This window comes from Myiozetetes cayanensis, unplaced genomic scaffold, assembly GCF_022539395.1.
Source record: "Myiozetetes cayanensis isolate MyiCay16 unplaced genomic scaffold, myiCay2020 scf451, whole genome shotgun sequence".
Taxonomy (NCBI): Eukaryota; Metazoa; Chordata; class Aves; order Passeriformes; family Tyrannidae; genus Myiozetetes; species Myiozetetes cayanensis.
Genome location: NW_026087689.1, coordinates 6,034 through 26,856, shown reverse-complemented (window position 1 = coordinate 26,856; position 20,823 = coordinate 6,034). Strand labels below are relative to the sequence as shown.

The following is a 20,823-nucleotide window of genomic DNA, read 5'->3' as shown; positions in this document are numbered from 1 at the left end:
CTTAAGCCAATCCCATACAAGCATTCAACAGAGCATGTGTGACAGAGTACTTAGAACTACAACTCCCAGGATGCTTTGCAGCACCCGGTGTAACCAGACCCCACAGTTGTTTGAACTTGTTCTTACGGATTAAGTCTCATGTAAATAACCCCAAAGCCCCCGAGGGTGAGGAAATGCCTGGGGCTGTTGCTGTGCTGCTGAGCTGGGCCGGGCTCCTGGCACACAGGGAGCTCCTGGCAACCAAGAACAGCTTCAAAGAGACAGCTCTGCCCAGGAGCAGCTCCTCTGCACAGCCCAGCAGGGCTGAGGGCAGTGCCAGAGCAGCTCAGGGACACCAGCAGGGCACAGGCAGAGCTGAAAGGGGCTCAGCACTGGCAGGAGGGCTGAGAGCTCCCTGCAGGAGGAATCTTGGCAGAGCTGCACACGGTGAGTCTGTGGCTGCAGGGCAGGGCAGAGGCAGCTCCTGGAGGCATCTGCTCAAGGTGGCCCAGCCCCAGCTGATGGGATGGGTGAGGAGGGGCTGTTTTGGGGCAGTTGGGAAGAGCTGTGAAGCTGGGGGTGCAGCCAGGGGTGCCCAGGGCTGTGGGGCAGAGTAGGGTCCTGCAGCCCAGGGCGCTGTGCTGGGCAGGGACTCTGCTGCCTGCCAGGGACAGCTCAGCCGGCCTGGGGAGCTGCTCCCAGGGCTGGGGCAGGAGGGCTCTGGCCAAGGAGCAAACCTGGCAGGGCAGGGAGGATCTTTTCCATGTTTCGCTGTTGCAGGCTCAGACCTACTCACAGCTCCACACCACTACAGGATATTTAATGGAGAATTTTTGGCACAGTTCAGAAAAGACAGGGGCTCCAGGAAAGGAGTTAGTCCTGCTGTGTGTTTCCTGCTTAGGCATTGCAGCACAGACATTGTTCTCCCAGCTCAGGAGGCTGCACTGAAATTCCAACCCTTTTACTCTCTGAGGTGAATATTTCAGGTAGTGTCAGAAATGAGCCCAGGATCCTGGACTGTGCTAAACCTTCCCCTGGGGGTGGGCACTGTCCTGAGCCAGCCCTTGGCTTCCCTGCGGGAGGGCTCCTGTCCTGCCGTGTCCAGCACAGCTGCACCTCTGGGCTGGCACAGAGGACACTGCACAGAGCTGCCCTTGGAAGCAACATTGTCCTGCTCTCAGCACTGCACAGGTATTTATGGGTGTGTTTTTCAATATTTATTTGTGTGAAATCAAAGTGAATGCAGCACAAGGAAAAGAGGAGGGTAGATGGGAAACAGGCTGAAATACTCTTTAGCTCTCCTGGCTCTCCTTTAAACTACAGAGAGCTGAGCCCTTTTGTCTCTTGTCTTTTCTTAAGGCTCTTCATATTTTCAGCCATAAAAATGAGAATTTTACTCCTAAAAAGAACATTCTGCAGATTTCATGGTGGAACATATGTAACAGAGAAAAATTATTCTAAGGATATTAGAAACCTCTGTTCTGCATTCCACACTCTTGTAAGCAGGGAGGTCAGAGATGGAGTTTTCCATTAAAGGTGAGTTACATCTGACACTCGTGTGATCATGAGAGCTGTCACAAACCAGCTCCATGTCACCACTGCAGCAGAGCAAAGCTGAGCCCTTGGCAGCACATGGGCAGAGCTCCTGCTGCTCACACCACTCTGAGCCAGAATTAGGGAAATACAATTGATTTGGAGGGATTAATATGAAAGATGGAATATCTCTGCTGAGAGGAGTCTCCCTTAATTGTTCCCCATCTTTTTCTGTACAGACTCTGTGCTAAGGAAGAACCAATGTCCAACAGCAGCTCCATGGCCCAGTTCCTCCTGCTGGCATTCTCAGACAGGCGGGAGCTGCAGCTGCTGCACTTCTGGCTCTTCCTGGGTATCTCCCTGGCTGCCCTCCTGGGCAACGGCCTCATCCTCGGCGCCGTAGCCTGCGACCAGCACCTGCACACCCCCAGGGACTTCTTCCTGCTGCACCTCTCCCTCACAGACCTGGGCTGCATCTGCACCACTGTGCCCAAAGCCATGCACAACTCTCTCTGGAACACCACAACCATCTCCTACACAGAATGTGCTGCACAGGCCTTTTTCTTTGTCTTCTTCATCTCAGCAGAGTTTTCCCTCCTGACCATCATGTGCTACGACCGCTACGTTGCCATCTGCAAACCCCTGCACTACGGGACCCTCCTGGGCAGCAGAGCTTGTGCCCACATGGCAGCAGCTGCCTGGGCCTCTGGGTTTCTCAATGCTCTGCTGCACACAGCCAATACATTTTCCCTGCCCCTGTGCCAGGGCAATGCCCTGGGCCAGTTCTTCTGTGAGGTCCCACAGATCCTCAAGCTCTCCTGCTCACACTCAGGCTACCTCAGGGAACTTGGGCTTATTGTGGTTAGTGCCAGTATGGGATTTGGTTGCTTCATTTTCATTGTTTTCTCCTATGTGCAGATCTTCAGGGCTGTGCTGAGGATCCCCTCTGATGAGGGAAGGCAAAGCCTTTTCCATGTGCCTCCCTCACCTGGCTGTGGTCTCCCTGTTCTTCAGCACTTGCATATTTTCCATACCTCAAGCCCCCCTCCATTTCCTCCCCATCCCTGGATCTGGCTCTGTCAGTTCTGTACTCAGTGGTTTCTCCATCACTGAACCCCCTCATCTACAGCCTAAGGAACCAGGAGCTAAAAGGTGCCCTGAGAAAAATGATGACTGGATGCTTTGCAGGAGCAATGAAGTGTCTGTTTTCTTGTGTGTAGCATTCAGAATGGGACTCCTTAATGGCCCAGTCTTCCTGCTCAGGTTTTTCTTTGAGGTTATTTGGTTCTCCTTGCAATAATTTCTTATGCCATAAATATTCTTAGGCACTTGTTTTTTAATTTAGTGTCTCCCCACTGAATACAACCCAGAGATGTATAAATGATGACTTGTTCTTGATGAGTACTTAAAGAAAATAAAGGACCCTTCAATGCCTGCTTTGTCCAAGACCCTTCTTCTTAGCTGTTCCTAAAGGACAGCACACTGCAGGACAGGGGGGATTTGCAAAGGGGAAGGGGACAAGAATCCCAGCACAGCAGCACTGCCAGGGAGCAGCAGAGCTTGGTCTTTGCAGAGCTGCTCTTTCCACTTCCACACTGTCCTCCTGAGCCCCTTTCTGGCTGGAAGGCCTGAGTGCTCTCTGAGCACAGTCCTGGGGGTGGGAGCCCTTTGAGCACAGGTAGGGACAGGCAGTGGGAACTTGTGAAGCAGAGCTGGCCTCCCTGACAGCATCTACAGGATGCTGTGGGATCTTCTGAGAGCACTGCATGGGCTGGGTCACTTCTTCTTTGCCCTTGCTGCAGGGCTGGAACTCTCCTTCAGTGACACCAGGACACTCCTGCTCTTTGCATTCCCAACCTGATTTGGAAATCCAGTCTTCCCCTGCTGTTCCCAGGGACATGCTGGGAGTGCTTCAGAGCTGCCATCCTGGGGCAGCTCCTGCCCAGTGTGGGCAGGCACAAGGTCTCTCCCCCTGCTCCTCTCCCCTCAGCAGTGCCACTGTTTGCTGCAGCCTCCTCCTCCTTGCCCAGCACAGCCCTCCTGGCAGAGTTGGACACAGCCCTGCTCATGGCCCTGCCAGAGCCTCTCAGCTACAGCCTGATTGCCAGAAACCTTCAGGGCAGGGAGAGACCATTGGAGTGGTGGGTCTGCAGGAAGAAATCACTGCTGCCTCCCTTCTGAATCATCCTCAGGACCTGGACAAACCTGTATTTGTTTGGTTTCCATGAGGCCCTGCAGTGTCAAAATGGCCCCTTGATTCCAGGAGGCTGCTCAGTGTCCCCGGGATCCTTTGGCTCCAGAATGCCCTGGAGTGTCACAGTGGTCCCTTGAGTCCATGAGGTGTCACAATGACTCTTTGATTCTGTGGGGTTCCCCGGTTTCCCAAAGTCCATTTGGCTCCAAAAAGGCCCTGTAGTGTCACAGTGGCCCCTTCATTTCATGAGGTTCCACTGTATCCCAGGTTTTATTTGTTTCCAGGAGGCACCACAGTGACACAAGGGCTCCCTGGTTCCAAAAGGTTTCAGGGCTCCTTTTGTTCTACAAGGTCCCACATGTTAAATGGTGCCCTGGTTCCACAAGATTTCACAGTGTCCCTGTGTTGCTGTCTTTCCATTAGGCCCTGCAGTGCCACAGTTTCCCCTTGATTCCATAAGGTTGCCCAGGGTCATCACAAAGCTGAGCCCACCCAGATGGAAGTCTGGGGGAGATCAAGAGGAACTGGGACAAAAAGGATTGGATATTTGGAGAAGGAAAGAGGGGCTTGGCCAACAGAGAGAAAAGATTTTGATAAGGTAAAAACAGTTTCAGGTAATGCTGAGGGTGCTAAAACACTGACTGTGCAAACATTCCTTATGGACCTTTACCCTCTTTGTAACCTAAAGTCCCACTGCTCCCCAAAATTCCCATTGAAGGAAATCCACTGCTCTAATTCCAAGCAAGAAAATCCCAAATGCAGAACTCCAGACTCTTATTTGTACTCCAATGCCCACCCCAATTCCAATCCTGTAATACCAGTGTGAAAAGCCAAGCTTTAATCCTGACCCAGCCCAAAAAGCTCTTCCCCTAACCATGAACCAGACTCTGCCAGCAGAAAAACAAACCTCACAAAGTTCTGCCCAATCCCCACCCTGAGCTCTAAAGCCCAAGGCCTGACCATGAAGCACCCCCACAGCCCTTGGGAGCAGGGCAAGGACCTGCAGGGCCCAGAGCAGCCCCAAGGGGTTGGCAGAGCAATGGGAGGTGCCCTGGATCTGCTCAGCTCTGCAGGGACCCCCAGCAGAAGGGCCTGGGCTCTGTCAGGGATGTCCTGGGGCACAGGGGCTCAGCATCCAAGCCAAGAAGGCCAAGTGCACATGGCAGCAGCCAGAGCTGGGGGACAGCAGAGCCATCAGGGAGGGCCCAGAAATGCTGCTGGGAGGGGGGTGGGAAAGCAGGAGGGGTGTGTGCAGCCTGCAAGGCCAGAGGAGCAGCAGGGCCAGGGGAGCACAGCCTGCAGCAGAGATGGCCAAGGGCTCTGGCAGGGCTGCAAGGTCCAAAGGCACCCAGGCCTTTGTGCCCTTGGCTCTGGCAGCTGCCTCTGCCCCTCAGGCCACCACAAGCAACTTTCCTGGCAGCTTCTGCCCTTGGGTTCTGCCTCGCCCCTCCCTGAGCAGCCTGGCAGGGCTGGCACAGTTTTGGGCCTTTGTTGTTCTTCTCCTCCCATCCCACTGCCCCCCAAACAGCCCTGAGCCCCCCGGCAGGGACAGGGCCTGGGGCTCAACCTTGGCCTTTGTGCTCCCCAAAACCAAGTCAGGCTTTGCTCAGCATTGCAGGGGCCTGCCCAGAGCCTTTGTCTGCCTGCACTCCTGGCCTGCAAGGATCTGCTCGAAGGAGTCCCTGGGGAGGCTTTGTCAGTGCCTGCCCTCAGTGGGGCCCAGCAATGCTTCAAGGGACTGGGAGTTTGGCTTCTGACTTCCTGAGCAGCTTCTTCAATCTTCTCTCTATATTAGAGGATGATGGACTTGTCTCTAAACACACTGTGGGGCTCATTAAAATACAGACAAACAAATTATTTTCTTTCCTTTAATTGTCTTCATGTTTTCAATTCTGCAACGACTAATTGGAGTTGTTATGTAGTTTACCTAAGGAGGAAGATTTTAAAGTGGAAGTAACAAAAATACAGCTATCTATGAAAGGAAGTGATTTACACAGAACCTTGGGATGCAAGAGGGTCACGGTGCAAAGGATTTGGACACAAAGATAAGGGGGCCAAAGAGATTAGTAGCAATTTCAAAACGAGTCTTCAAAGTATGTACTTTTTCTTTTAATTCAAGGATGGATATTTTTCAGTTCAGAGAAGAGGTGATAGAGGTGTTCTCCAAGTGATCTTGATGCTGAATGTCTCCTCAAGAGATCCAGACTGACCCTGTATGATCAGCCTTGCTCCTCACCCCCCAATCTCACCAGTTCTGACATCATCTATCTTGGACTGACATCCCCCTTCTTGCATTAGACTTTGAGCTCTGCAGCTGGATGTTCCAGCTTCATGGCATCATCTCCCACCTGCTCTCCTTAGAGCTCTGCTTGAACACAGGCCCAGGAAAAGTTTTCCTCTTTCTAAGAAATGACAAGAAATGTAAATCATGAACAACCTCCCTAAACATCAAAACACCTGTAAGCACATGCTCAGTACAAGCTGCCCCTGATGCTGTCACCTTTCTATCAGGGACAACGTTATCAGAAAGGTTTTTCACAGGTCCATACAAAAGCATTGAGAGAAACACAATTCAGGAGCTTGCTAAGGAGACAATCAGACTCCTGAAGACAAACAAGCTTTCACCTCCCTTCCCACATGCCCAGGTGAGAGGGATCTGAATGGAGAAAGAGGAGAAAACTGGGAAGGGCCTTTGTCTTGACAGTCTGTGTGAGAAGATGACCCTCGAGATGGTCAGTGTGTCAGACCAGGTGTGAGGATATGAGAGATTGGGGAAACTCAATAGCCCAGATAACAGGCAGAACAGTGGTGCTGAAGCTCCAGGGGAAGAGCGAGACTCCTTTGGAATGTCCCTTTTGAAAGGCCCTGGCATTGGTAGAGCTCTGCTGGGAGTGCAGACAAACCAAGGTGGCACCATCTGTGACAGGGACCAAAAGTGCAGGCCAGGGAAGCACAGGCTGCACAAGGTGCCTTTGGGGAGCAGTGAGACAGGGAAGGGCTCCAGGGGGTGACGTGTCTGGCACTGAAAGAGAAGAGCAGGAGCAGGAACTGTCCAAGGATAAATCAGGCCCCACCAGCCTGGTGGCCTCCAGGATGAAGTAACTGCCCTGGTGCACAGGGGAGGGCAGGGGATGTGTTTGAGCTCCACTTCAGCTCAACTCTGGGCCTGGTTTCCCTCCTACAGGACATCATCCAACACCATCTCCAAGTGCTTCCTGAAGCCTTCAGTGATGGGCACTGCACCACGTGCCTTGGGTGTCAGGAATGAGTGGTTTGGGTGGTTTAAAGAACCATTCTCAAGGGAACTGGCAAAAAGCAGGTTTTAATATAAATGTGTGAAAGTGTGACCAAGCAGAGTTGGGTGACAAGGTTCAATCTATTTCCTACTACATGGATGAAGTAAACACAGGAAAATCAAATTACAGTCAATTTAGAATGATTTACACAGAGATGCAAAAGGCTCAAGGTGTAAAGGTGTAAAAGATAAAGAGGCAAAAGAGACCAGTAGCACTTAATCATTGACCAATTTAATCCTTAAAAAGGGATTCAATAGGATTTCCTACAATTATAACAGTTACAATTATTGTTTCACTTTATCCACATTCACAGAAAAGTTAATGAATACACACAGGTGGAGTTGTGAACATCTATGTGTGTAAAAGGTACCTCTCAAAAATTCCCCTTCTTGTCAGTGAAATGCTCCTGTCAAATCCCTTTGTGTTCCCAACAGACAAGGGTGGCATCTCAAGGAGTGTGTGTGTGTCAATCTTGCTGGGTATCAGCCCAGGCCTCCTTGTCAGCAACAATCTGCTGAATGTAACTGACTTGAGTGTTCCCAAGCTCCAGGAGGCTCCAGGAGTTGTCCCAGAAAGAGGAAGGTGCTGGAACAGCCACTGTGGCCCAGGAGAGCTCAGAGGGCCTCACTCAGGCCTGCTCTTCATAGGGTTGCAAGATGGTTGACTTTGGCCATGACTAAGTTTCCCTTCTGGACATAAACCAATTGAGGAACTACTGGACTATCTTGCCAAAATGCAGTAACAGTTGTACTGCTCCTCTGGGGCTACAATTCCCAAGGGTGCTGCTCCCCTGGGCTACGATTCAGGGCAATGTTTTACCAAGGCTACAAATGGCAATTGCACCTCCTTGGTTGGGCAGATGACGATTGTGATTGTTCCACCTCTGCCATGCAAGAGCTCCTGGGATGATCAGGCAGTGCCTGGTGGCTCCACTGGGATGCTCCAGGGACACTTCACTGCTCAGCCCCTTCAGTCAAGGCTTATCAGGAGCTTCTGAGATCAGGCCCAAGGATGGGCGGGGGATGCACCCCACACACCTTCCCAGTCTGGCCAGAACACCAAGGGCACAGTGTGGCCTCCTCTGCCCTTCACCTGCCTGTCTCACCTGCCATCCAGGAGCCTTGGTTCTGCCCCACAACCCCCCTGAAATGAGCCCTTACACAACACAGTCACACCCTGGGAAATGCACACTGATATTTTCCCCTCCCAGAAAAGTTCCAGCTCAGCACAGCTCCCTTCAGGCCCCCAGCTCCGCTGCCACCTCTCCAGCCCAGCCCAGTCTCCTCTGCCCCACAGCAGTGCCCACCCCAGGGAGCTGCAGAGCTCTGGGCACTCCCTCCACAGCCCCAGCCCCTCTGAAGGCCACAGCAGCTCCTGGGGGCAAAAAATCAGCACAGAGATGGGTGGGCAGAAGGAAAAGGAGGTCCAGGGCACCCTGTGGTCCCTATACAGGGTATCCTGAGAGCTCTGCAGCCCCTCTGTGCCAGCAATAACCCTGCCCCTCCTATTCCCTCGAGACAAAGGAACCAGCCCCAAGCTGGTGCAGCCAGAAAGGTGCTTTCCCCTCATTCACTCCTCCTGTGCTGAGGATGAATCTTAGAGAAAGAAGTTGCTGAAGGTTCATTTATTTTGCTTAAAGGAAATGGTTTCCCGTTTATACAAAGTCTATGGGTCACACAAGATGGGTGGATATTTAGGGGAGAAATAATTAAGTTTATTGAAACCATCATAAAAAGTGGATAAAAGGGAAAAAATATAAAACAGAAAAAGAAGACTTAGCCTGTCATGATGTACCCTGGAAGTCACTGCACAGGAAGCAGTTGGTCTGTGCTTGCAGAAAACAATAAGTCATCATTTTCCTGAGGGCATGCTTGAGCTCCTGGTTCCTCAGGCTGTAGATGAGGGGGTTCAGTGTTGGAGGCACCACCGAGTACAGAATTGACAGGGCCAGATCCAGGGATGGGGAGGAGATGGAGGGAGGCTTCAGGTAGGCAAATGTGCCAGTGCTGAGGAACAGGGAGACCACAGCCAGGTGAGGGAGGCACGTGGAAAAGGCTTTGTGCCGTCCCTGATCAGCAGGGATCCTCAGCACAGCCCTGAAGATCTGCACATAGGAGAAAATAATGAAAACAAAACATTCCAAAAAAGGAAAAGCACTAAAAGCAAGAAGCCCAACTTCCCTCAGGTGTTTGCCTGAGCAAGAGAGCTTGAGGATGTGTGGGATTTCACAGAAGAACTGGCCCAGGGCATTGCCCTGGCACAGGGGCAGGGAAAATGTATTGGCTGTGTGCAGCAGAGCATTGAGAAACCCAGAGGCCCAGGCAGCTGCTGCCATGTGGGCACAAGCTCTGCTGCCCAGGAGGGTCCCGTAGTGCAGGGGTTTGCAGATGGCAACGTAGCGGTCGTAGCACATGATGGTCAGGAGGGAAAACTCTGCTGAGATGAAGAAGACAAAGAAAAAGAGCCTGTGCAGCACATCCTGTGTAGGAGATGGTTGTGGTGTCCCAGAGGGAGTTGTGCATGGCTTTGGGCACAGTGGTGCAGATGCAGCCCAGGTCTGTGAGGGAGAGGTGCAGCAGGAAGAAGTCCCTGGGGGTGTGCAGGTGCTGGTCGCAGGCTACGGCGCTGAGGATGAGGCCGTTGCCCAGGAGGGCAGCCAGGGAGATGCCCAGGAAGAGCCAGAAGTGCAGCAGCTGCAGCTCCTGCCTGTCTGCCAATGCCAGCAGCAGGAACTGGGCCATGGAGCTGCTGTTGGGCATTTGTTCTTCCTTAGCACAGAGTCTGTTCAGAAAAAGAGAAGACAGGGAATAATTAAGAGAGACCCCTCTCATCAGAGATATTCCATCTTTCATAGTAATCTCCCCAAATCAATTGTATTTCCCTAATTCTTGCTCAGAGCGGTGTGAGCAGCAGGAGCTCTGCCCATGTGCTGCCAAGGGCTCACCTTTGCTCTGCTGCAGTGGTGACATGGAGCTGGTTTGTGACAGCTCTCATGATCACATGAGTGTCAGATGTAACTCACCTTTAATGGAAAACTCCATCTCTGACCTCCCTGCTTACAAGAGTGTGGAATGCAGAACAGAGGTTTCTAATATCCTTAGAATAATTTTTCTCTGTTACATATGTTCCACCATGAAATCTGCAGAATGTTCTTTGTAGGAGTAAAATTCTCATTTTTATGGCTGAAAATATGAAGATCCTTGAGAAAACACAAGAGACAAAAGGGCTCAGCTCTCTGTAGTTTAAAGGAGAGCCAGGAGAGCTAAAGAGTATTTCAGCCTGTTTCCCATCTACCCTCCTCTTTCCCTTGTGCTGCATTCACTTTGATTTCACACAAATAAATATTGAAAAATGCACCCACAAATACCTGTGCAGTGCTGAGAGCAGGAAAATGTTGCTTCCAAGGGCAGCTCTGTGCAGTGTCCCCTGTGCCAGCCCAGAGGTGCAGCTGTGCTGGACACAGCAGGACAGGAGCCCTCCTGCAGGGAAGCCAAGGGCTGGCTCAGGACAGTGCCCACCCCCAGGGGAAGGCTCAGCACTGCCCAGGATCCTGGGCTCATTTCTGACACTGCCTGAAATATTCACCTCGGAGAGTGAAAGGGTTGGAATTTCAGTGCAGCCTCCTGAGCTGAGAGAACAATGTCTGTGCTCAAATGCCTAAGCAGCAAACACACAGCAGGACTAATTCCTTTTCTGGAGCCCCTGTCTTCTCTGAACTGTGCCAAAAATTCTCCATTGAAATATCCTGTAGTGGTGTGGAGCTGAGAGCAGCTCTGAGCCTGCAACAGCGAGACATGGAAAAGATCCTCCCTGCCCTGCCAGGTTTGCTCCTTGCCCAGAACCCTCCTGCCCCAGCCCCTGGCAGGCAGCAGAGTCCCTGCCCAGCACAGCGCCCTGGGCTGCAGGACCCTGCTCTGCCCCACAGCCCTGGGCACCCCTGGCTGCACCCCCGGCTTCACAGCTCTTCCCAACTGCCCCAAAACTGCCCCTCCTCACCCATCCCATCAGCTGGGGCTGGACCAGCTTGAGTAGATACCTCCAGGAGCTGCCCCTGCACTGCCCTGCAGCCACAGACTCACCGTGTGCAGCCCTGCCAAGATTCCTCCTGCAGGGAGCTCTCAGCCCTCCTGCCAGTGCTGAGCCCCTTTCAGCTCTGCCTGTGCCCTGCTGGTGTCCCTGAGCTGCCCTGGCAGTGCCCTCAGCCCTGCTGGGCTGTGCAGAGGAGCTGCTCATGGGCAGAGCTGTCTCTTTGAAGGTGTTCTTGATTGCCAGGAGCTCCCTGTGTGCCAGGAGCCCGGCCCAGCTCAGCAGCACAGCAACAGCCCCAAGCATTTCATCACCCTTAGGGGCTTTGGGGTTATTTACATGAGACTCAATCCGTAAGAACAAGTTCAAACAACTTCTCAAGAAGTCCAAGTGAGATTGAAACACTAAAGTTTCTTGCAGTGCTAATGAGTCTCACTGAGGGACAGAACTGAGAACGTGTCCCCAGGTTCCAGTTAGAGCAGAAAACTGCAGACAGTGATGACAAGGATGGACAAGCAAGGCAAAGGTGGCTCTGAAGCTGAATAGGCATTGACTTGTTTCCTTAATCCAAAGGACCAAGGCCTGACCCCCAGACCCTGGGAAGGCAGATCCTGTCCCTGCCTCATTGCTCAGGGCTCTTCCTGGGGCACTGGGATGTGGGATGTGCAGTGCCAAGGGCAGGACGATGGGGTGGCACCTGCCAGGCTGCTGAGCAGGGACAAGGAGGCCAGGAGGCCCCAGGGCTGCAAGGGCCACTTGTCTCCTCCTGGCCTCAGGGGCACAGCCAGCAGCCATGGCCAAAGGCCTGCAGAAGGTGGCTGTGTCAGGGCCTTTCAGCTTCTGCACAGGCCTCTCTGCTGTGCAGCCCAGGCTGTCCTAGGGTGTCCATGCCCTGCCCCTTTCCCTGCAGGCTGTCCTCATCCCCCCGGCTGCCCCACCTGGCTGGCCCCTTCCTGCACTGACATCTCTGCATCCTCCCTGGCTCTTCCTGCACACACAAAGCCTTGGGCTCATCCAGACTCCTCCTGCCTGATGTGTTGCACCACAGCACCGCCCTTGGAGTGAAATTCCTTTTTCCTCTTGTCCACTCTGGACCTCCCCAGCTATACTTGGCATTATTTCTTTATTTCTCCTGCTGTTTTCTGCTATGACAAAAGGATCCACCATCTCTAAATCCTCCCTTCAAGCCCTCTGAGGGCTCTCCTGTACTGTCCTCAGTCTCCACACCATTGAGGCCACAGCTCCTTAGCCCCTCTATAGTGGTCATGGGCTTGAGACCTTGAAACCCCCTCTGGGGAGATCTCTGGGCACTCTGTAATGTTTTTGCAGATGAAAATGTCCTGCTCAAAGTCTAAGAAAATCACAGGGGTACTTTTTACCAAGGCCTGTAGTGGCATAACATGGGGCAGTGGCTTTGAACTGAAAGAGAAGAGTTTTTTATTGGATAATAGGAGGAAAGATTGTACAGTAAGGGTGGCAAGAACTGGAACACGTTTCCAGAGAAGTGGATGTCCCATCCCTGGATTTGTCCAAGGTCAAGGACTGTGAGTGTTCTGAATTAGTGGAAGATGTCACTGTCCATGTCGAGGGACTTGGACCAGATGAACTTTGATCTTCCTTCCAAGACAAACCATTCTGTGATTCTTTGAGTCCCAAACTCCTTCTCCAAAGAATTTCCTTTTTTGAGGACATGAATTGCCATGTTTTTGGATAAACCCTCCTAAGCCCAAAAGGTAAAAAAATAACTCAAAGACAGTTCAAAAATATCTGTGTGAAGGCTTCACCATGTGGGTCAATGGCAGAGCCTCCCAGGACAACCTTACAAACCTGGGTGGGGTTTTCATGCTTGGGATCTTAGACATGATGGGCAACAAGAAATCAAGTTTTGGGACTGTGCAAGACTTGTCATGGGATCTCTGGGAAAGAACAAACAAAAGGAAATGGTGGGATCACAGTGGTTTGTGAAGGAACAAGCATGAGAAAAGAGAGAGAAGAGGGGATGAAAAAGCTGGCCATGGTAAACAGGAGGATGCTCAAGACACTTCCCAGACCATTCCCTGACACTGATCCCCACAGCTTGTCCTGTTTTCTAGTAACTCCATTGCCAAGAAGTTTCTGTAGGGGAAGGACCTCTCTGCTCCTGGCACATATTTTGGCACAAGTTGCAGCCCCTGCAGCAGGAGCCACAAATACTCAGGTCTTGTGTTCTTTGGGGGGCCAGACTCTGCCAGACTGGTGTGTGTGTGTGCGTTGAAAGCACAAAACAGTGAAGAAAATGCAAAACCAAGCACACAGATGGAGGGGTTTGTCCCCCTGGCCCTCCCCAGAAGGGACACCTTTCAGCAAGTGTTGTGGCCTTGGCTGTGCTGAGTGTTGAGCTGGGCAATGCAGCTTGTGATTGCAGTGGCAGTGTCAGGGCTCTGCAGAGCTCCTCGGAGTTCCTGCCTTTGTCTCCAGCAATCCCAGAGAGCTGCAGGGGCTGCATTCGATGCCTTGTGCTTTTGGTGAGCCCGCCTGGCTCTTGGGAATGGGAGCAGGCCTGGAGTTCCCAGACTGTTCCTGCCTCCAGGGTGGGGCCTGCAGTGCCGTGTTTGCAGCATTCCATTGGCGCAGTGGGCAGGATGGCCATGGATCCATTCCTGCACAAACCCAATCGTGCTCCATCCCAGGCAGGGACACAATGGGCCCACCAATGTTGGAAGGAGAAGAACAAGGCAGTTTCGGTACTGTGGAACCCCATGGAACCAAAGGAACCCTGGGACATGGTGGAAACTCATGGAAGAAAGAGCACATTGGGACCCTGCAGCCCCTCCTGGAACCAAAGGGAGTCTGGGACGTGGCAGGGTCTGATGGAAACAAAGGAACCTGATGGGAACAAAGGGACCCTGGACACTGCCAAAACTCAGGGAGACAAGGGATCCCCAGGGCACTGTGGAATCTGCTGGAATCCAGGGGCCATTGGAATCCACTGGGGCCTCCTGGAACCAAAGGGAACAGGTGACACTGTGGAACCTCATGGCATCAAAAGGACCCTGTGAGTTTGTGCAACATCAGGGAATCAAGGGGCCACTGTGACATCACAGAACGTTTTGGATCCAAAGGGAACCAACGGGACATTGTAGAATCTCATGGAATCAAGGGGCCATTGTGACATTTTGGGAGTTCACAGAATCCAGGGGCCATTCTGATCCTGCAAGGCCTTCTGGAGTCAAAGGGACCATTGGGACACTGTGGAAACTCCTGTGATCAAAGGGGCCATTGTAACACTGGGGAAAATGATGGAATCAGTGGGCCATTGTCACACTGCAGGGACTTATGGAGCCAAAGAATGCTGGAAAAAGTGCAAGCTCATGGAACCAAGAAGCCATTGTCACACTGTGGAGCCTCAAGGAAAAAGGGATCCAATCTTTGCCTCCAATTTTGTCAACAAAATAAATTTCAGGAATTCCAGAAGTGTGATTGAACCACTTTTGTCCCACTGATTTTCATGATTGGGAAACTGGGAATATTTATATAGAATGAATCATTTATTCTTACAAATAATCAGACAAAAGATCTAAATCAGAATTGTTTACTACACAATAGAAAGGCTAAAACTACTGGTAGTAGAGTATAAGATGTGAACTATATTGAGGCAATTCTTCAAAGAATTATATTAAAGCCAGTGAAAAGAAATATTTTTTACATAGAGATCTGATGTCACTCAACCAGTCCCAGATTTCTTTTGGTCAACCTTGGGGTGTGTCCTTGCAGGGCATCCCCAGTCAAGGCAGGAATCTCCACACATACACCCCAAGAAAGGCTCTGTTAGAAGAAGCTACCTGTAGGAAAGGGGACTGGACTGCTCTGGTATGAAGGGACTGATTGCTCCTCCCAAATGTCCAGGCCAGTTACCAGCTTCTCTGCCACATCCCTGTCCACCCTCTGGGGGAAGAACCTTTTCCCAAGATCCAACCTAACCCTGGCCTGACACAACTCCAGGCCATTCCCTCAGTGCTGTCCCTGGTCCCCCCAGAGCAGAGCTCAGGGCCTGCCCCTCCTCTGCCCCTGCCCAGGGAGTTTTGACTGCAGTGAGGTCTCCCCTCCTCAAGAGCCAGGAGGTCACTTTGCTGTCCCAGGGCCTCCATGGGGACCTCCAAGGGCTCGTCCTGCGCAATCTCCTGGAATCAAAGCTTTGTGGGGACACTGCAGGGCCATGTGGAGTCCAGGGGCCATTGGGACACTGGGGAAACTCATGGAATGAAGGGGCCATTGTGACCCTGCAGGGCCTGGTGGAACCTTGTTTGTTAGGAAACACAAAGGGATGTGTGGGGGTGTTTCACTGACAACCAGGAGAATTTTGGAGAGGGACCTTTACACACTTAGATACTGATGTGTCCACACATCTCTGCCTGGGTGTGGGTGTGAATTGACTGTGGTGTGAGCATTTAAATGTGAATCTATAATTCAGACACTGTGAAATTTTAGCAAATGCTATTGAATCACTTGATAACTGTTAAACTTTTGAATAACTAAGTCCTACTAATCTCCTTTTTCCCCTTATCTTTTTGTTCCAATCCATTGCACACTGACCCTCTTGCATCCCAAGGCTCCATGTAAATCACTCCATTTCATAAAAAAATGGGTATTTTTTATGAAATCCACTTTGAAATCTCCCTCCTTAGCTAAACTACAGAACGACTCCAATTAGTTTTTGAAGTCTTTAAAACATGAAGACCACAAAAGGAAGATAATGAAATTGTTTTCCTGTCTTTATTGAGTCTCACAGAATGTTTAGACAAGTCCATCATACTGAAGTCCTGAGAGAAGATTGTAGAAGCTGCTCAGAAGTTGTCTTTGAAGCTCTTCTTGGTTGTCAGGAGCTCCCTGTGTGCCAGGAGCCCAGCCCAGCTCAGCAGCACAGCAACAGCCCCAGGCATTTCATCACCCTCAGGGGCTTTGGGGTTGTTTACATGAGACTCAGTCCCTGAGAGGAAGTTCAAACAACTTCTCAAAAAGTCAAAGTGAGATTGAAACTGTAAAGTTTCTTGCAGTGCTAATGAGTCTCACTAAGAGACACAACTAAGAACGTGTCTCCAGGTTCCATTTAGAGCAGAAAACTGCAGAGTGATGACAAGGATGGACAAGCAAGGCAAAGGTGGCTCTGATGCTGAATGAACATTGACTTGTTTCCTCAATCCAAAGGACCAAGGCCTGACCCCCAGACCCTGGGAAGGCAGATCCTGTCCCTGCCTCATTGCTCAGGGCTCTTCCTGGGGCACTGGGATGTGGGATGTACACTGCCAAGGGCAGGACCATGGGGTGGCACCTGCCAGGCTGCTGAGCAGGGACACTGAGGCCAGGAGGCCCCAGGGCTGCAAGGGCCACTTGTCTCCTCCTGGCATCAGGGGCATAGCCAGCAGCCATGGCCAAAGGCCTGCAGAAGGTGGCTGTGTCAGGGCCTTTCAGTTTCTGCATAGGCCTCTCTCTGTGCAGCCCAGGCTGTCCTAGGGTGTCCATGCCCTGCCCCTTTCCCTGCAGGCTGTCGTCATCCCCCGGCTGCCCCACCTGGCTGGCCCCTTCCTGCACTGACATCTCTGCGTCCTCCCTGGCTCTTCCTGCACACACAAAGCCTTGGGTTCAACCAGACTTTTCCTGAGTGAGGTGTTGCACCACAGCACTGCCCTCAGAGTGAAATTCTTTTCTACTCTTCCCAGCCTCGACCTCTTCAGCTGCACTTGGCATTAATTTTTATTTTCTCCTGCATTTCTCTGCTATTACAAAATATCCACTCTCTCTGAAGTGACTCCTCAAGCACTCCCAGGGTTCTTCTCAGCTGTCCTCTGTCTGCACACCACTGAACTCATGACTCCTTTGCCCCTGTAGAGTGGTCATATGTTTGAGACCTCCAAAGCCCTTCCTGGGACATCTCTGAGCACTCTCCAAGGTGTCTGCAGATGAACAGATGGTGCTCATAGTCTAAGATAGTCACAGGGATACGTTTTACTGAGGCCTGTAGTGGCAGAACACGGAGCAATGGTTTTAAACTGCAAAAGGGGAGTTTTATATTGGATAAAATGAAGAAATACTTTCCAATGGGGCTGACAAGAACTGCAGCAGAAGAGGATGTCCCATCCCTGGATTTGTCCAAGGTCAGGAACTTTGGGCAGCCTGAATTATTGAAGATGTCACTCTCCATGTCCAGGGGCTTGGACCACATGAACTTTTATCTCCCTTCCAAGCCAAACTCAAAGAATTCAATATCCCAAACTTTTTCTCCAAAGAATTTGTATTGCTGAGACATGAATTGCCATGTTTTTGGGGAAACCATTAGAAAAAGGTAAAAAATCAATTCAAATAAAGTTGCAACATCTCTGTGTGAGAGTTTCACCAAATGGGTGAATGGCAGAGCCTGCCAGGATGACCTTGACAGTTGAAGATGGGGAATTGTGTTTGGGGTCTGAGCCTTATGATGGGCAACAAGAAATCACATTTGTGGACTGTGCAAGACCTGTCATGGTTTTTCTGGGGAAGAACCAAAGGAAGGGAAATGGTGGGATCACAGTGGTTTGAGAGGAACTGGTGTGAGAAAAAAGAGAGAAATGGATGAAGAAGCTCAGAATGCCCAAATATGGAACAAAGTACTCTTCAAGAAGTCCTGGACATTTAGATCAGGGATGTAACTCAAACAAAGAGGATGTAAATAAGCTCTCTGTCCCCAGATAACGTGAAGAACAAACATAACATTTTTTGGTGGTTGAACAGGATGACGATGGGCCTGCTCAAGAACTGAGGGCAAGGCAACAGAGGAAGCCTGGAAGGACCAAAGAAGGACCTCCAGGGGGGTGACTACGTGAAGCAAACGAATGAATATGTATTAAGCAAACCTGCACATCTAATGAATATGTAACCAGTGTGTGCAATAAGAAGCCCTGTCCATCTGTTATTTGGCACCTTCTGTTAGAGAAGCTTCCCTGCCAACGTCCAGTGCTGAATAAAGAACAATTCCTGCTTCTTAATACTTACAAATTGGGATGGAGTTGTTTGTTTCTGCTGCCTTTTGATATCAGGGCCATTGTGACACTTTGGAACCTCCTGGAATCCAAGGGCCATTGCCACAGTGCAAGGCCTCATGGAGCCAAAGGCCCTTGGACACTGGGGCAGCTCACAGAATCCAGGGGCCTTGATGACACTCCAGGGTGTCACAGAACCAAAGGAGTCCTGGGAAGGTGCTGAACCTCCTGGAATCAAGGGAGCATTGTGACACTGTGACCCTGCAGGGTCATGTGGAGACAAAGGGGCCATTGTGACCCTGGGCAACCTCACAGCACCAAGGGCCATTGTGACACTGCAGGGCCTCATGGATTCAAAGGAGTGCTGGGACACTCTGGACCTGATGGAATCACTGTGCAATTGGGACACCACAGAACCTCATGGAATCCTCAGGACCACTGAGACATATGGGAATCTTCTGGAATCAATGGACCATGGTCACAGGGCCAGGCCTATGGAGCATAAGGGGCCATTGTTACACTGTGGAACATCATGGAATAAAGGACCCTGTGAGACACTGGACTATTGTGATAACTCTTGTCTCAGAACAACTGCAGTGTGTGTGTGGGTGGGGAAGGGACAGGTGGAATTTCCCAAAGGGGAGTTTGGTCTGGTCGGTTGGGAAAGGATCCCATGACAGCTGAGGGGTTCGAGCAGAGGGTTGGTCTGAACAGCTCCTGCCGCTGGCTCGGAGCTGTCTCACTTTATTCCGTGAGGTGCTTTACATGGATAGGGTAGGATAGGGAAGGTTCTGGAATAGGAGGTGGATCATATCATATTTGGAAAGGGCAGGAGAGGCTCAGGCCATACATGGAAAGGAGGAGAGGAACATCACCAACTATGGGAATGTTGCAATGCAGCAAACTTGGATCAGTAGGAAAAGTGGGGATAAACATTAGGGGAAGAATCGAGTAAAATTGGGTAAGAACTGGGGTACAGTGAATTCAAAACATGCATTCACAGTTTCTAATAGGCCAGTTCAGTTAACTGTCTCTGTTCTGATAAAGTCACCATGTGTCATTCTAGGGCATGTCTTTGTCTGTTGCCCCCTGGGCTAGTGTATTTTGCAACTGCTGTTTCCATGCTAGAAACTTTTCCTCTTTACTGCAGGCGCCTTCTACATTTCCCCCTTTTTTTTTTTTTTTTTTTTTTTTTCTAAAAAGAATACTGTAAAGATACTTTTAGCAACAAGTTTCTTTAAATAAACAAAAACACATGACAAAATCAAAAACAGGGCAAGTAAAGTAATTATTCAAATGGACATGAAAAAAGTTTTCCGTTGTGAACCAGATTCCAATATTCAAATCACAGTTTCCAGGGAAGGGTAATTTATGGATTAAAGTGAGAAGACTGGGTTGAGGTAGGGCATGGCTTAAAGAAAGGACAGTGGGATTGGCTGTAAGCTTTTCTTGTGGTAGTATTTTAGGAAGATGAGGAGTTATCTTTAAACAGCCAATCTTTTCTTTGGGCTTCTGTAACTGATCTTTTGGTTGAATCAGGGTTGCAGATTTTTGATTTGGGAGAAAGAATTTGTTAGGATTAAACAACAATAACTGACCCACTGAGCAGGGCCCTCCCACCAGGTAGGAAGGGACTCCTGCCCAGACTCTTTCTGCACACATTCCTTTCTTTTGACTGGACCATGGGCTTTGATAGGGCTTTGGTGGTAATTATTTCAGGAACTGAACGATTGTTACACAGGGAGACATTCGTGTATATTGATTTAAAAGGAGTAACCTTTTGGCAGTTCACTTCTGTAGTTGTTTTTGATTTTAAAAGAACACAATGGTTAGTAATAACAGAACCCAAAACTTCCAACTCAAGAGGTTCCGAGTTGGTAAATGAGGGGAACTGGAAATAATTCTTAACCTTTTGGTTCGTGGGGAGGCCAACCAAACATGCCTGGAAAAGGTTGTTACATTAGAGGTAGAAAGACAAAGGGTGTTGGTGTCGGTGGCATGGGCAAGCCTCACCCAAACATTGCCATTGGTCTGGAAGGCCCATGATGGAATCGGTGAAGCAGCTGCATCATGGAGTGTAATCAATCCCATGCTGGGGCGATGCAGAGGATAAGAGCTGCTCTTGGTGAATTCCTACATGCCTTGAAGGAACCCACTGTGGGCCCTGTCCTGTAAGAACACAGGCATGGCCCTTCCCCAGGTGATGAGAGGGAAGCGACCAGTCCATTCATTACTCAGTAAATCTTTACACATGACTCTGGTTTTTACACTTGGGTAATTATCATTAGAATGGAAATGCTATTCAGCAGGGGTTCTGTCTGTGGGAGAGGTGGTGTCCTGTAACCCATTCAAGAACTGTAAAACATACAAGGCTTTATTCAACTGCTCTTGGGAGACATACCCAAACTCCCCTTTTTGTTTTTGGATCTTGCTCTCTAAGTTTTGGGGCGCTTTCTCCACTATACCCTGTCCTGAGGGGTTATGTGGGATACCAGTGGTATGAGCTATGCCCCAATCTTTCAAGAACTTTCCTGTCTCTTTTGACACATATGAGGGCCCATTATCAGTCTTTATTTGTTTTGGCATCCCCACATGTGCAAAGCCGCCCTTTTCCTCTTCACTGCAGGTGCCTTCCACATGAGGTGGTGCCCTGTTCCATTCCCCACCCCTTGGAGCCTCCTTGGGCAGCCTGGGAGCACTGCCCCATCCCACACCCTGAGCCCCTAACCCAACCCCAGACTGGCTGGAGCACACCAGGAGCTCTGCCCTCACCCTCCTGGAGCTCCCAGAGTGGCCACTGGGC

The 20,823-nt window shown here is 50.6% G+C and overlaps 1 protein-coding gene across 1 annotated transcript; it reads right to left on the bottom strand.

The window, feature by feature from the left end:
- Positions 1-8,785: 8,785 nt before the first annotated feature.
- Positions 8,786-9,432, bottom strand: LOC126648204 (olfactory receptor 14J1-like). The gene has a single exon (XM_050330933.1). The coding sequence runs from the start codon at positions 9,413-9,415 to the stop codon at positions 8,786-8,788; it is 630 nt and encodes a 209-aa protein (XP_050186890.1). The 5' UTR covers positions 9,416-9,432.
- Positions 9,433-20,823: the final 11,391 nt, after the last annotated feature.

Excerpts from the sequence above, each read along its gene's own strand:
- LOC126648204 (XM_050330933.1), bottom strand. The coding sequence starts at position 9,415 with ATGTGCTACGACCGCTACGTTGCCATCTGCAAACCCCTGCACTACGGG.